Here is a 14,658-nt window from a genome sequence, read left to right on the forward strand (position 1 = left end):
AGACATCATGTCTCTCTACATGCAGAATTTGCGCGAAAGGCTGTTATTTTGTTACATTTTGTTTGTACTGGAATCAGTTATTTGAGTGAGCTTTAATACATCTGCTAGGAAAGGAGCCCCCCTATAAGATCTATTGGATCTAACTGTCAGTGAATATCTGACACCCAACTGCTGCATGAAGACAGAATGAAGAGAAACAGATGCTGAGAGAGGAACAGTGAAGATAAACTTGATTATTTCAGAAACGGTACAGATTATTTAATTGATTGTATTTAGAAAATGTATTATTTCCGTATACTGAAGCTTATACTAAATTTCCATTTTTGCGATAGATCTCCTTTAAATGTCTATGGCATGTTGCAGCAGCCCCTCGGATAGCCAGTCTGGGCCTGGCCAAGTAGAAGTGCTGACACTATGACTATAACAAGACAGGGCAGAGGAGTAGTTGTTACTGCTTTATGTGAGGATCTGCTTGTTAAGGTTACTCTGTTGTATAATTCTTTTTTGTAACGTGTTGATTTGTTTGCAGTTGGCTGATCTGAACAAACGGATACCAGCAGAAGCCTGCATACCTCCCCCTAAGCCTGGGGCTAAAAGATACGATCGCCAGCCAACCCTGCGTCCTGCCACCCCTCATACCATCACCCTCCAGTCTTTGCGAAATCTGCGCCTCCCCAAGAGACTGCGCCTGGTGTACTTCTTTGCCAGAACCCGACTTGCGCAGAGAATCATCATGGTAAGACACTATAATACAGACATACGTCAAATCAACTGGACTTGCTGTGTTTTTCTTGAAGACGTTTGACCGGTCATCCAACTGACTTTCTCAGTTCTGAATTGAGAATGACTGGTGAAACATTTTAAAGGGATCCTGTCATCGGAAAACATGTTTTTTTTCAAAACGCATCAGTTAATAGTGCTACTCCAGCAGAATTCTGCACTGAAATCCATTTCTCAAAAGAGCAAACAGATTTTTTTATATTCAATTTTGAAATCTGACATGGGGCTAGACATTTAGTCAATTTCCCAGCTGCCCCTGGTCATGTGACTTGTGCCTGCACTTTAGGAGAGAAATGCTTTCTGGCAGGCTGCTGTTTTTCCTTCTCAATGTAACTGAATGTGTCTCAGTGGGACATAGGTTTTTACTATTGAGTGCTGTTCTTAGATCTACCAGGCAGCTGTTATGTTGTGTTAGGGAGCTGCTATCTGGTTACCTTCCCATTGTTCTGTTGTTAGGCTGCTGGGGGAGGGGGGGGGAAGGGAGGGGATGATATCACTACAACTTGCAGTACAGCAGTAAAGAGTGATTGAAGTTTATCAGAGCACAAGTCACATGACTTGGGGCAGCTGGTAAATTGACAATATGTCTAGCCCCATGTCAGATTTCAAAATTAAATATAAAAAAATCAGTTTGCTCTTTTGAGAAATGGATTTCAATGCAGAATTCTGCTGGAGCAGCACTTTTAACTGATTCATTTTGAAAAAAAAAAATTTCCCATGACATTATCCCTTTAAGGAAAAACACAGCAAGTCCAGTTGATTTGACTTATTTCTACAGATATACCATGACCTGGATGAATGAGAATCTTCACAAACACTATAATACAAACACTATAAATGCTGAGGAAGCTCAATAACGCTTCAAGGTCCTGGTGCAGATTGAAGTGGCAGATCCACAGTGTTCCTTATGTGCCCAACTCATTCACATTCATCCTCTGAAGGACACATTGATAAAGGATTGTCACTGTATGAATCCAAGGTCTGCACTTTACCCACAGCTGGAGCACATACGCATCTCATGTACTGTATTAATATCTTAGTATGGGATCCTCTACATTCTTTTTTTTTTCACTTCCCACAATTGTCTTACATGCCATGAAAGGAGACCGATATACTGAAATGTTCTTTGTTTTTATATTGTAGGCAGAATACTGTATTAAATGGATACTGCCATGAGAAAAATAGTAATAGTGATCCAGCAGAATTCTGCACTGAAATCCATTTCTCAAAAGATCAAACACATTTTTTTACATTTAATTTTGAAATCTGACATGGGGCTAGACATATTGTCAGTTTCCCAGCTGCTCCCGATCATGTGACGTGTGCTCTGATAAACTTCAGTCACTCTTTACTGCTGTACTCCCTTCTCCCCCCAACAACAGAAAAATGGAAAGGTAACCAGATAACAGCTCCCTGGTAGATCTAAGAACAGCACTCAATATTAAAAATCCAGGTCCCACTGACACACGTTCAGTTACATTGAGTAGGAGAAACAACAGGCTGCCAGAAAGCAGTTCCATCCTAAAGTGCTGGCTCTTTCTGAAATCACATGACCAGGCAAAATGAGCTGAGATGCACCTACACACCAATATTACAACTAAATACACTTGCTGCTTCAGGAATGACATTTTATATTGTACAGTGAATTATTTGCAGTGTAAACAGTGTCATTTAGAAAAAAAAATGACATCCTAAAAACATCCCTTTAACAGAATCCCTTTAATAGCTCCCAGGCAGGAGGAGGTCGTGTTCTCACATGGGGCAATGGTCTCTTCTCTGCCACATACAATTCATGTTTTCTTGTTTACAGGCTGGGACGGTGGTCTGGATTGGGATCCTTGTATACACTGACCCCGCTGGGCTGCGGAATTACTTAACAGTTCATGTGACCGAGCAGAGCCCCCTGGGAGGAGCAGTCATACCTCCTATTCCTGTACCAGTGCTGTCGGCATCCAACCCACACGGCCCCCTCTCAGCTGTCTTCCCTACAGGCTCCTCCCAGCTGCTGGAAAACCAATCGCAAAGAGACAGCAAGGAGGTGATTGACTCGCTGAGCTCCAGGATTTGGGAAGAGAGTCAGCCTGAAGACAAGAGCAAAGAGAGAGCTGCTGAAATAGAGGACAAAGCTCACACGCAGGTCACCTGGGGATCTGAAGATGAGGAGACTTGGAGGAAGCTCTCATTCAGACATTGGCCGACCCTCTTCAGTTACTATAATATCACGCTGGCCAAAAAGTAAGGGGCCCCTCCTTATAGAAGCCTGAACCATAATCCAGTTCTAGTATAGCTAGTTCTATCTTCTTGCAGGTCCAATGCCAGTAACAATATGTCTGGGTGACATAAAGGCCATAACTCATACAGTGTCTGGCTGAGACATTCTTCATTCCCCACCTGTAGAACAGCACCCAGATTTGTCATAAAGAGAAAGTATTTTCTGTCACAATCTATGAAGAATCTAAATAAGCAATTTGGAAGCTCCCACTCCTGCTTTAGTGAAATTATACCAATTCATCTTTATCGCTGCCGTAAAATCTCTTTAAAGGAGAAGGAAAGCCGCTGAAGCAGTTTATTGCCAATAGATTAGCCACAATAGTACAAGCTATAACACTATATTTATTCTGCAGAATGCTTTACCATACCTGAGTAAAAGCTCTAGAAGCTCTCTGTTTGTTTAGCATAGCAGCTGCCATATTAGCTTGGTGTGACATCACTTCCTGCTTGAGTCTCTCCCTGCTCACTCATAGCTCTGGGCTCAGATTACAGCAGAGGGGCGGGGGAAGAGGAACAAACTGAGCATGCTCAAGCCCAAGCCCTGGAGGTTTCAGCTGAGAGAAGGAAATCTGATACAGAAGCCCATGAGTACACAATAGAAGGAAAGAAATGTGCTGTTTGACAGAGGACTCAGAGCAGCATTACTTTGAGGGGTTACTGGTGTATTTATATAGTCCTCTCTGATAAAGCTTACTTACTTTTAACTCTTCCTTCTCCTTTAAAAATGGTGAGAATTCTTGCTGCCCATACCCTGTGCATTAGATGTATCAATAAAATGGCTTCCTTATTTACAATACACGGGCCCTGTGCTGTTCCATCCTACTGTAATAGGCCACAGAGTTACTTCTATTCTGTAATGAGACTCAGATGATGGTTCCTAAACCCATAAGCTCATGTAGAAATGTATTTATCATTTAGGTACATCAGCATCCTGCCCATGATTCCCGTCACACTGTACCTGACACCACAGGAGGTGTCTGATGCGCGGCACCCGCAGGAGGCTCAACACTCGCACCCCTATCTGCAGCGGGAAGGGAAGCCAGACGAAGCCTGGGCTCGAGTCGAGGCCAAAGGGGCTGAGCAGCCCACCGAAAATCAGACGCCAGCAGATGTCACCTTGTACAAGTAAGAACTGCCGGGATGTTTCTGATATGTGCTACCCCCACTTTCCTAAATATTTTCATTTACGTTCCCCTATTGCAGCCTCAGTGGCACATGGAGTTACAACTCTCTACTTAAAGGGGTGGTTCACTTTTAAAGGGATTCTGTCATGGAAAAAATGTTTTGTTTTGTTTTTTTTCCAAAACTCTTCAGTTAATAGTGCTGCTCCAGCAGAATTCTGCACTGAAATCCATTTCTCAAAAGAGCAAACCGTTTTTTTTATTTTTAATTTTGAAATCTGACATGGGGCTAGACATATTGTCAGTTTTCCCAGCTGCCCCCAGTCATGTGACTTGTGCTCTGATAAACTTCAGTCACTCTTTACTGCTGTACTGCAAGTTGGACTGATATCACCCCCTCCCTTTCCCCCCAGCAGCCAAACAACAGAACAATGGGAAGGTAACCAGATAGCAGCTCCCTAACACAAGATAACAGCTGCCTGGTAGATCTAAGAACAACACTCAATAGTAAAATCCAGGTCCCACTGAGACACATTCAGTTACATTGAGTAGGAGAAACAACAGGCTGCCAGAAAGCAGTTCTATCCTAAAGTGCTGGCTCTTTCTGAAATCACATGACCAGGCAAAATGAGCTGAGATGCACCTACACACCAATATTACAACTAAATACACTTGCTGGTTCAGGAATGACATTTTATATTGTACAGTGAATTATTTGCAATGTAAACAGTGTCATTTAGAAATAAAAACTACACCATAAAAATCATGACAGAATCCCTTTAAGTTAACTTTTAGTATGTTATAGAATGGCTTTGTCTAAGCAACTTTTCAAATGGTCTTCATTATTTTTTAATAGTTATTTTTAATTCTTTGCCTTCTTCTGACTCTTTCTAATGGGGGTCACTGACCATATCTAAAAAACAAATACTCTGTAAAGCTACATATTTATTGTTATTGCTACCTTTTTATTACTCATCTTTCTATTCAGGCCTCTCCTATTCACATTGTAGTCTCTTATTCAAATCAATGCATGGTTGCTAGCATAATTTAGACGTTAGCAACTGGATTGCTCAAATTGCAAACTGGAGAGCTGCTCAATAAAAAGCTAAATAACTCAATAACCACAAATAATAAAAAATTAAAACCAAATGCAAATCATCTCAGAATATCCCTCTCTACATCATACTAACAGTTAACTCAAAGGTGAACAACCCCTTTAAGTCCTTGGAATACAGCATTACTGCAAACATTAGAGACATGAGTGAAAGCAGCCCTCTGCATTATTACTTACTCACTGGTTCCAAAATGGTGGCACAAAATGGTGACCACTCTTTTAATCCGCTTTTTTTGTATTTGCTGCATTACACGGTGTAGGAGTGTTCAGATCTGACGTATCTCTCGCATTGTCTCCGTAGGGTCGCTGCATTAGGTCTGGCCTCTGGAATTTTCCTGGTCCTGTTTTTCTTCCTTCTTTATCGGCTCCTGTGCCCTAAGAATTACGGACAGAATGGAGTGTCCCACGGCCGCAGGAAAAAGGGGGATCTGCCATGTGACGACTACGGTTATTCTCCTCCTGAGACTGAGATTGTGCCCCTTGTGCTGAGAGGGCACCATATGGTATGTGCCTCTAGTTTCACAATCTCAGTGTATCTGTGTCATTTCAACCCAAAGAATAGTATGTGGCCCCCCAGTTTTAAAAAATAAAAATCCTTGTATATGCATGGCCCTTGGTTTTCCCAGACCCCTCTGCCACAGGGCCCCTGACTGGTCTCCCCCTGTACCCCCTAATAATGCCCTCGCTTGTGGCCATGAAATGATTAAGCAGAACAGCAGCTCGGGCTTTCCTTGTATCTCTCTTCCCTTATTGATAACCACAAAGTGGCGTAAGACTGAATCTGAATGTCAGTACGAGAGAGGCCTTGCCGCAATTATGTTAAAGATTCAAGTGCTAAGAGTTTACACAAGTCAGGGGTGTCCAAAAGATAGACCGGGATCTACCAGTAGACTTTTAGCTGGGGATCAGTAGATCTCAAGTCAGAAAACAACTCCCCTCCTGTTTCATGCTTTTCATTCAGATATTCATTTATTACATTAAGGTTAAATAAGAGATAGAGGTTTAAATATAACAACAATAGTTAAGTAATATTTTCCATGGAACAGAATGCTAGCAATGCCAAAAGTAGATCTCACAATAGTAAAGTATGGGCACTCCTGCTCTAAGTGTTTATTTTACAGACATATATAGGAGGGTAATGAGTGTTGCAATGTACAGTGTTTGAGGTACCACTACTTATGAGTGCCTACACTTGCTTGGCCGAGTGGTGCTTGAATATTGACTACACGGTGTAGTTACTAGCAGTGGTTTTATTCCTACTTCTCTGCTGATTCTCTGTTCCCTGCAGGACATTGAGTGTCTGGCCAGTGATAAGATGCTGCTGGTGAGCTGCTGCTTGGCTGGACAGATCCGCGTGTGGGACGCTCAAAGTGGAGACTGTCTAACAATCATACCCAAACCCAGGTGAGCAATAGACTGTTAGGTGAGCAATAGACTGTTAGGTGAGCAATAGACTGTTAGGTGAGCAATAGACTGTTAGGTGAGCACTAGACTGTTAGGTGAGCACTAGACTGTTAGGCGAGCACTAGACTGTTAGGCGAGCACTAGACTGTTAGGCGAGCACTAGACTGTTAGGCGAGCACTAGACTGTTAGGCGAGCACTAGACTGTTAGGCGAGCACTAGACTCTTAGGCGAGCACTAGACTGTTAGGCGAGCACTAGACTGTTAGGCGAGCACTAGACTGTTAGGCGAGCACTAGACTGTTAGGCGAGCACTAGACTGTTAGGCGGGCACTAGGACTGTTAGGCGAGCACTAGACTGTTAGGCGAGCACTAGACTGTTAGGCGAGCACTAGACTGTTAGGCGAGCACTAGACTGTTAGGCGAGCACTAGACTGTTAGGCGAGCACTAGACTGTTAGGCGAACACTAGACTGTTAGGCGAGCACTAGACTGTTAGGCGAGCACTAGACTGTTAGGCGAGCACTAGACTGTTAGGCGAGCACTAGACTGTTAGGCGAGCACTAGACTGTTAGGCGAGCACTAGACTGTTAGGCGAGCACTAGACTGTTAGGCGAGCACTAGACTGTTAGGCGAGCACTAGACTGTTAGGCGAGCACTAGACTGTTAGGCGAGCAATAGTAGGTGAGCAATAGACTGTTAGGTGAGCAATAGACTGTTAGGTGAGCAATAGACTGTTAGGCAAGCACTAGACTGTTAGGCGAGCACTAAACTGTTAGGCGAGCAATAGTAGGTGAGCAATAGACTGTTAGGTGAGCAATAGACTGTTAGGCGAGCACTAGACTGTTAGGCGAGCACTAGACTGTTAGGCGAGCACTAGACTGTTAGGCGAGCACTAGACTGTTAGGCGAGCAATAGACTGTTAGGCGAGCACTAGACTTTTAGGCGAGCAATAGATTGTTAGTCCAGCAATAGACTGTTAGGTGAGCAATAGACTGTACTGTTTGTGTCTGGCACTGTCATAGGAATTCATTTATTATATATGGAACGATGGGCTGTTATGTGTTGCAATGACAAGCCCCCTGGTTGACACATATAGTGGTACTTATCAGTGTGTAATATGAAGAGCAGTGACAGCCAATTGTGACTTCAATCATGTGACTTTAAAGCCGGAATATGAAAAGTGCAAATTAGAGTTTGATATTTGATTTATTACTCCTCTTTCTCTCACCAATCAAGTCCTGTCTTTGCTTCAGTTTGCGCAGGGAGAGCAGTGGGGTGTTTGAGTATCAGGATAACTGGGAGCCGACCCCCGAGTGCAAGTACAACCCTGAGGAGTCTCTGGAAAATGGTTACCAGCTAAAGAGAAGAACACTGCACCCTCCTCTCTTCTCTGACCAACCAGATTTAACCAGTCTGATTGATACTAACTTCTCTGACCAGCCAGATTTAACCAGTCTGATTGATACTAACTTCTCTGAGCAACCTGCGAACGAGGAGTCTGGGGCCAGGCAGCGGCTGAACTGCATCAAACAGGAATCTCCTCCCATAGGTTATGACTTTAGCAGCCTGGTACAGAAGGTGTATGAGGAGCATGAAGTCTCCAGCTTTGGCAGCTTCCCTCTTGTCCTCCCTCCAGCCCCTTACGGACAGTGCCAACTGTCATCAGGGAGGCGGAGCCAAACGCCCGCGGGCTGCGTGGATGGCAGTTGTGCCCGAAGGAAAAGCTCCACAGAAGAGACTACTGGTTATTGTAATGGGTCCTCCTCACCCGCCCCAAGCTGGACTGATTCTTTTGAGAGCTCAGTTTGGAGCCTAGGCCTTCAGGGAAACTTGATAGTAGTTGGGAGGAGTAATGGTAACTTAGAAGTAAGTACCAGACCTATCCTGTGGCAGTACATATATATTTATTTATATATAGTCACTCCACTGTACTAAGCACACTATAGCTGCAACATTACAGTATATCATTGTCTATTAAATCATAGTCCGTGTGCTTTTAAATGTAGAATATTGTGATTCATACTGTCCCCAAACCCAGTCCCTGCCTCTTATTCCAGCGCCACGCTCTTCTCCCCTGTACCGTTGCATTTTTAAATTAACTTTTAGTTTGATTTAGAGAGTGATATTCTGAGACAATTTGCAATTGGTTTTCATTTTTTATCATTTGTGGTTTTTGACTTATTTAGATTTTTATCCAACAGCTCTCCAGTTTGCGATTTCGGCAATCTGGTTGCTAGGATCCAAATCCCCCTAGCAACCATGCATTGATTGGAATAATAGACTGGAACATGAATAGGAGAGGGACTGAAAATAAAAATGAGTAATAAAAAGTAGCAATAACAATAAATGCGTTGCCTTAGAGAGCATTTGTTTTTTAGTTGGGGTCAGTGACCCCCATTTGAAAGCTGGGAAGAGTTAGAAGAAGTAGGCAAATAATTCAAGAACTATAAAAAATAAAAAAATTAAGACCAATGGTTAGAACTGCCCATTCTATAACAAACTAAAAGTTAAAGGGATACTGTCATGGGAAAAAAAAAATTCAAAATGAATCAGTTAATAGTGCTGCTCCAGCAGAATTCTGCACTGAAATCCATTTCTCAAAAGAGCAAACAGATTTTTTTTATATTCAATTTTGAAATCTGACATGGGGCTAAACATATTGTCAATTTCCCAGCTGCCCCAAGTCATGTGACTTGTGCTCTGATAAACTTCAGTCACTCTTTACTGCTGTACTGCAAGTTGGAGTGATATCACCCCCTCCCTTTCCCCCCAGCAGCCAAACAACAGAACAATGGGAAGGTAACCAGATAACAGCTCCCTAACACAAGATAACAGCTGCCTGGTAGATCTAAGAACAACACTCAATAGTAAAATCCAGGTCTCACTGAGACACATTCAGTTACATTGAGAAGGAAAAACAGCAGCCTGCCAGAAAGCATTTCTCTCCTAAAGTGCAGGCACAAGTCACATGACCAGGGGCAGCTGGGAAATTGACAAAATGTCTAGCCCCATGTCAGATTTGAAAATTAAATATAAAAAAATCTGTTTGCTCTTTTGAGAAATGGATTTCAGTGCAGAATTCTGCTGGAGTAGCACTGTTAACTGATGTGTTTTGAAAAAAAAACATGTTTTCCGATGACAGGATCCCTTTAACTTAAAGGTGAACCACCCCTCACATCTCCGTAGGTCTGGGACGCCATTGAAGGAAGTCTCCGCTGCAGTAACTGCGATGGGCAGAGTGGCATCACATCTCTGGTGTTCCTCAATCACAGGTGAGAAATAAATGAAATAAAGTCATAGGAGTTACATGTGCGTTTGGGCCCGGTGCATAGGGTATGTCCATTTTACTTTGGGATAATTCTTCACAGGAGAGAGCTGCCATTTTTGTACTTTTTTTGTTTTTCTAAGGGTTGTGGTAGCGAGGCTCAATGGCTCCATGGATTTTTATTGTCTAGATTCCCAAAAATCCACCAACCAGCTGCAATTTAGAGGTAAGAAATATATATATATGTGTGTGTGTGTGTGTGTGTCTTCCTACCAAAATAATGTGCTTTGTCCTGCCTATAAACAAACTCTAATATTGTAATTCTAGCTTGATGAGGGATATGGAAAAGGTCTTCCAGAATTACTAAGCAAGTAAATCCACCCCCTGTGTTTACTTTTATACAAACTTTTTATCCTCCGTACTTGCTGTTTCTGGACACTCTCTTTCCCATGATTCAGTGTGGGATAGAGGCTGCTCCTGATTGATAAGGCATTGCATTGATGACTAAAGGTGGCCATAGACACACAGATCCGATCGTACGAATCGAGGATTCGTACGATTTTCGGATCGTGTGTGGCGTGTGCCGACATCTTTCGTCCGGCGGAGATCGGTCGATTGGTCAGGTTTAATTTTGACCCGACCGATCCCGCCGGAGCCCACGGCACATCATAATCGGATAAGATTACCCCCGATATAGCCATGTTTGTTAATGGCATATCGGGGAAAGATCCGCTCGTTTGGCGATGTGGCCAAACAAGCGGATCTTTGCATCTATGGCCACCTTAAAGGGGAAGTAAAGTCTAAAATAGAATAAGGCTAGAAATGCTGTATTTTGTATACTAAATATAAACATGACTTTACTGCACCAGAAGTCTAATCAAACAAATGATTTATGCTTTCAAAGTTGGCCACAGGGGGTCACCATCTTGTAACTTTGTTAAACATCTTTGCAAGACTAAGACTGTGCACATGCTCAGTGTGATCTGGGCTGCTTAGGGATCGTCATAAACAAAGCTGCTTGAGTTCTGCATGGCTGGGAAGTAAGGCGGGGGCTCCCCCTGCTGTTCATAAGTATGATTGTTTCCCTGCAGAGCAGTTAGGGACCGTCTGACAATTCCTATCCACAGCAGTAAATGAAGGGAGAATTTCACTGCATACAGTCAGATTTCTTATAAAAACGGTACACATTTTTTAATTAAAGTATATTGGAGATAGGTTTCTTTTTCATTAAAGAAAGTAAAAATGGCATTTTATTTTTTGCCTTTACATGCCCTTTAAGGCAATCCGTGTAAGACGTTAGGGGCTTTGTGTTCAGTCAGTTCATGTAACGTGGTCTTTTGTATCCTATAGGTGCCGCAAACAGAAGCAATGTCCCCAGCTCCCCACTGTACAGTACTGATGATGTCATTGGCTGCCAGCGGACCCATACAGTGGCCTGTGCCCACCGGAAGCCAATCACTGCCCTGAAAGCAGCAGCAGGCCGGCTAGTGACAGGGAGCCAGGACCACACAGTGAGAGTGAGTGCAGAAGCAATTGTAATACCCTGCCAGTGACAATGTGTTGGGCACTCAGTACAGGGCAGTGGTACTAACTGCAACTGAGTATTGGAAGAGAGTCACACAGGCACCATATTTGTTGCCGGTGGGGAGCTTACCCTTTTATTGTGCATTAACGTTTTGGGGGGGGGGTTCACCCTCCATCGGGATTCAGGTATTCTGATGAAGAGAGGGTGACCCCCCCCCTAAACGTTAATGCACAATAAAAGGGGTAAGCTCCCCACCGGCAACAAATATGGTATTTGTGCGACTGTCTTCCAATATTCTACTTCTGTGTGACTGACGTGTGCCGACCGTCTAGGGAGAACCATCGCAAAGGAGAGGAGGTGCAGTAATTTTCTATATGGGACTAACTGCAACTGGGTCAGAACTCCCTGCAATTGCTTTGTGTAGGCCTCATACATCAGCATTGCCTTAAAGGATAAGTACATTTTAAAATAAGTGAATGTAAAATTGATGAGTGGGTTATTCTAAGCACTTTTGTCATTTACATTCATTATTAATTTATTTTTAATTCCAAGATATTAAGGGATACATGTGCTGTTAATATGAATGAATTGTGTTACAACAGCGCCACCTGCTGGTCAGTTTCCCACCAGTCTGACCAGCAAGTAGTCAAGGAAGTTGTCAGGAGAAAGAAAGAGGCTGATGTTCTTCTGCTTAGGAAAACAATTAGAAACCTTTCTCACATCTTTTCTAAGCAGAAAAACATCAGCTAGCATCAGTTACCCTTTACCCATTAGAGCACCAGCAGTTTAGCGGCTGAACAGGTTTAGTAAAGGTGACTTTGGGTTTGTGTTGTGTGCAGATATACCGCCTGGAGGATGCCTGTTGCCTCTTCACTCTTCAGGGACACTCGGGTGGAATCACGGCCATTTATATCGATGAGGTAAGTTGCACTGGGTCACATTGTTTTGCCAGGGAAACGATTGCAGTGAAAATGGTAAAAATAAAAAAATAAATAATTTCAATTCTGTATTAATTTTCCATCTGCAGACGATGGTTCTGGCCAGCGGGGGGCAGGATGGAGCAATCTGCCTGTGGGATGTATTGACAGGAAGCCGGGTCAGTCACATGTTCGGGCACCGTGGTGATGTCACGTCTTTGCTTTGCACTGCTTCCTGTGTAATCAGCAGTGGGCTGGATGATGTCATCAGCATATGGGACAGGAGCACAGCGATTAAACTCTACTCCATCCAGCAGGTAAGCTCCTCATCGCTTACAGGTATCATTTGTGTGTGGAGCTAGCCGTGCTCTCTAACTCTGAGTTAGTCAGTGACTATAAGGGGGGCCACATGGGACATAACTGTGAGTTTGTAATTGATTCTCAGTATTCAGCTCAGATTCAAAAGCAACAGTTATGTCCCATGTGCCCTCCCCCTTAAAGGACAACTAAACCCTAAAAATGGATATGGCTAAAGATGCCATATTTTATATAGTGAACTTATTGCACGAGGCTAAAGTTTGAGCTTGTCAATAGCAGCAATGATCCAGGACTTCAAACTTGTCACAGGGGGTCACCATCTTGGAAAGTGTCACTCACATGCTCAGTGGGCTCTGATTGGCTGTTGAGAAGCTAAGCTTAGGGCTCGTCACTAATTATCCAGCAGAAAATGAGCTTCCCTGGCTGTAATATAAGCTGATGCTACGGGATTGCTGATTATTCAATTCTGATGCTAATTGCACTGGTTTCTGTGCTGCCATGTAGTAATTATGTGTATTAATTACTAATCAGCCTTATATTGTGACATTTCTATTCTATGTGTACTGTATATTGTGAGTGGCTCCCTAAGCTCAGTAAGTGACAGCAGCACAGAGCATGTGAATCAGTGAATCAGCAGAAAAGAAGATGGGGAGCTACTGGGGCATCTTTGGAGACACAGATCTTTACTGCTAAAGGGCTGTGGTTGCCTTGGGCTGGTACAGAAGCACAAAACATCATGTACAACATTTCTACCTACTTCTTTAGTTAAGCTTCAGTTCTCCTTTAAGTCACTGATTGGTTACTGCCTGGTAACCAATCAGTGGAAAGCAAGAGAGCTGAAAAGCAGGAAGTAGTGTTCTGGCTATTATGTTACACATCCAGTCACTCCAGCCTTTATACATTACATTACTCTCTCATCTCAGGGGGACACAGGCACTGGAGGGGGTTAACTTCACCTTCCGGGAGGAAAGGACACTAAAAACAAGAACTTTGACAGCCCTCCCAGGGGCCAGCCCGCCTATCCCAGCAGGCCACACCCCCACCAGGAGGCTGTCACACCCCAGTTTTTTTAGTGTCCTCATGGGAGGAGGACACTCTCCCCTCAGGGGAGATTTTTCTTTTTGATTTTTTTTTAATTTATTTAATTTTTTATTATTATTTATTTATTTTTCCTTTTAGGTAATTCCCGGGCAGGAATTCCGGTTCAGTCCCGGTTGATTCAGGGCATTTTGTTGATGGGGCAGGAGCTACTGCTCTGTCCCCCTGAGCCCTTGCGCACCTTGAGACAGGAGCTGCGGCTCAGTTCTCCTGGTTGGGGTGCCAGCGGCTGGATCCGCTCTTCCGCACCCCCAACCCAGTAGTGGTTCTCCATCCGACCACACTACTCCCTTACCCAGGGAGCGGAGCGGCAGGTTTCCTTCCAGAGGCCTTTTTTGCGGCTTCGCGCCGTTCACAGGTGACGTCATCGCGCATGCGCGCGCACTTCCTTCTCTTCGCGCCGTTTTTCCTCTTGCTGCGCGCAGTCTTGCAGCGCTCCTCCCGGATCACCAGTCTGCCACAGGCTCTCCAGACCGCAACGTCTTCCCCCCCCTACCTCTCCTCCCCAGGATACTGAAGAGGATCAAGCGAGAGGGGGTCAGGACCATGCTAGTGGCTCCATACTGGCCCAGAAGGGCCTGGTTTGCAGATCTCGTCAATCTCGCAGAGAAGGAGCCCATCCATCTTCCAAATCGTCCGGATCTTCTAAGCCAGGGCCCAGTATTCCACCCGAATATTCATCTGTTCCATTTGACGGCCTGGCTCTTGAGACCTTAGTCCTCAAACGGCAGGGGTTTGATGACCGAGTGATAGCGACCATGATTGCTGCCAGAAAACCTTCCTCCTCTCGTATCTATTACAGAACATGGAGGACTTACATCACTTGTTGTACCGCTCACTCTTTTC

General features: G+C 43.9%; 1 protein-coding gene across 1 annotated transcript in view; it reads left to right on the top strand.

Annotated features, from left to right (window-relative positions):
- The window catches only part of scap.S (SREBF chaperone S homeolog), a gene marked incomplete at its 5' end in the record, with an annotated part of 50,011 nt that overhangs the window by 32,431 nt on the left and 2,922 nt on the right, over nt 1-14,658 (top strand). Inside the window, 12 exon segments of the mRNA NM_001091808.1 lie at nt 530-736; nt 2,591-3,015; nt 3,970-4,176; nt 5,588-5,789; nt 6,575-6,690; nt 7,943-8,091; nt 8,134-8,555; nt 9,876-9,961; nt 10,098-10,180; nt 11,305-11,471; nt 12,319-12,399; nt 12,507-12,713. Coding sequence (NP_001085277.1) covers nt 530-736; nt 2,591-3,015; nt 3,970-4,176; nt 5,588-5,789; nt 6,575-6,690; nt 7,943-8,091; nt 8,134-8,555; nt 9,876-9,961; nt 10,098-10,180; nt 11,305-11,471; nt 12,319-12,399; nt 12,507-12,713 — 2,352 coding nt within the window.

Source organism: Xenopus laevis, chromosome 6S (genome assembly GCF_017654675.1).
Source record: "Xenopus laevis strain J_2021 chromosome 6S, Xenopus_laevis_v10.1, whole genome shotgun sequence".
NCBI lineage: Eukaryota > Metazoa > Chordata > Amphibia > Anura > Pipidae > Xenopus > Xenopus laevis.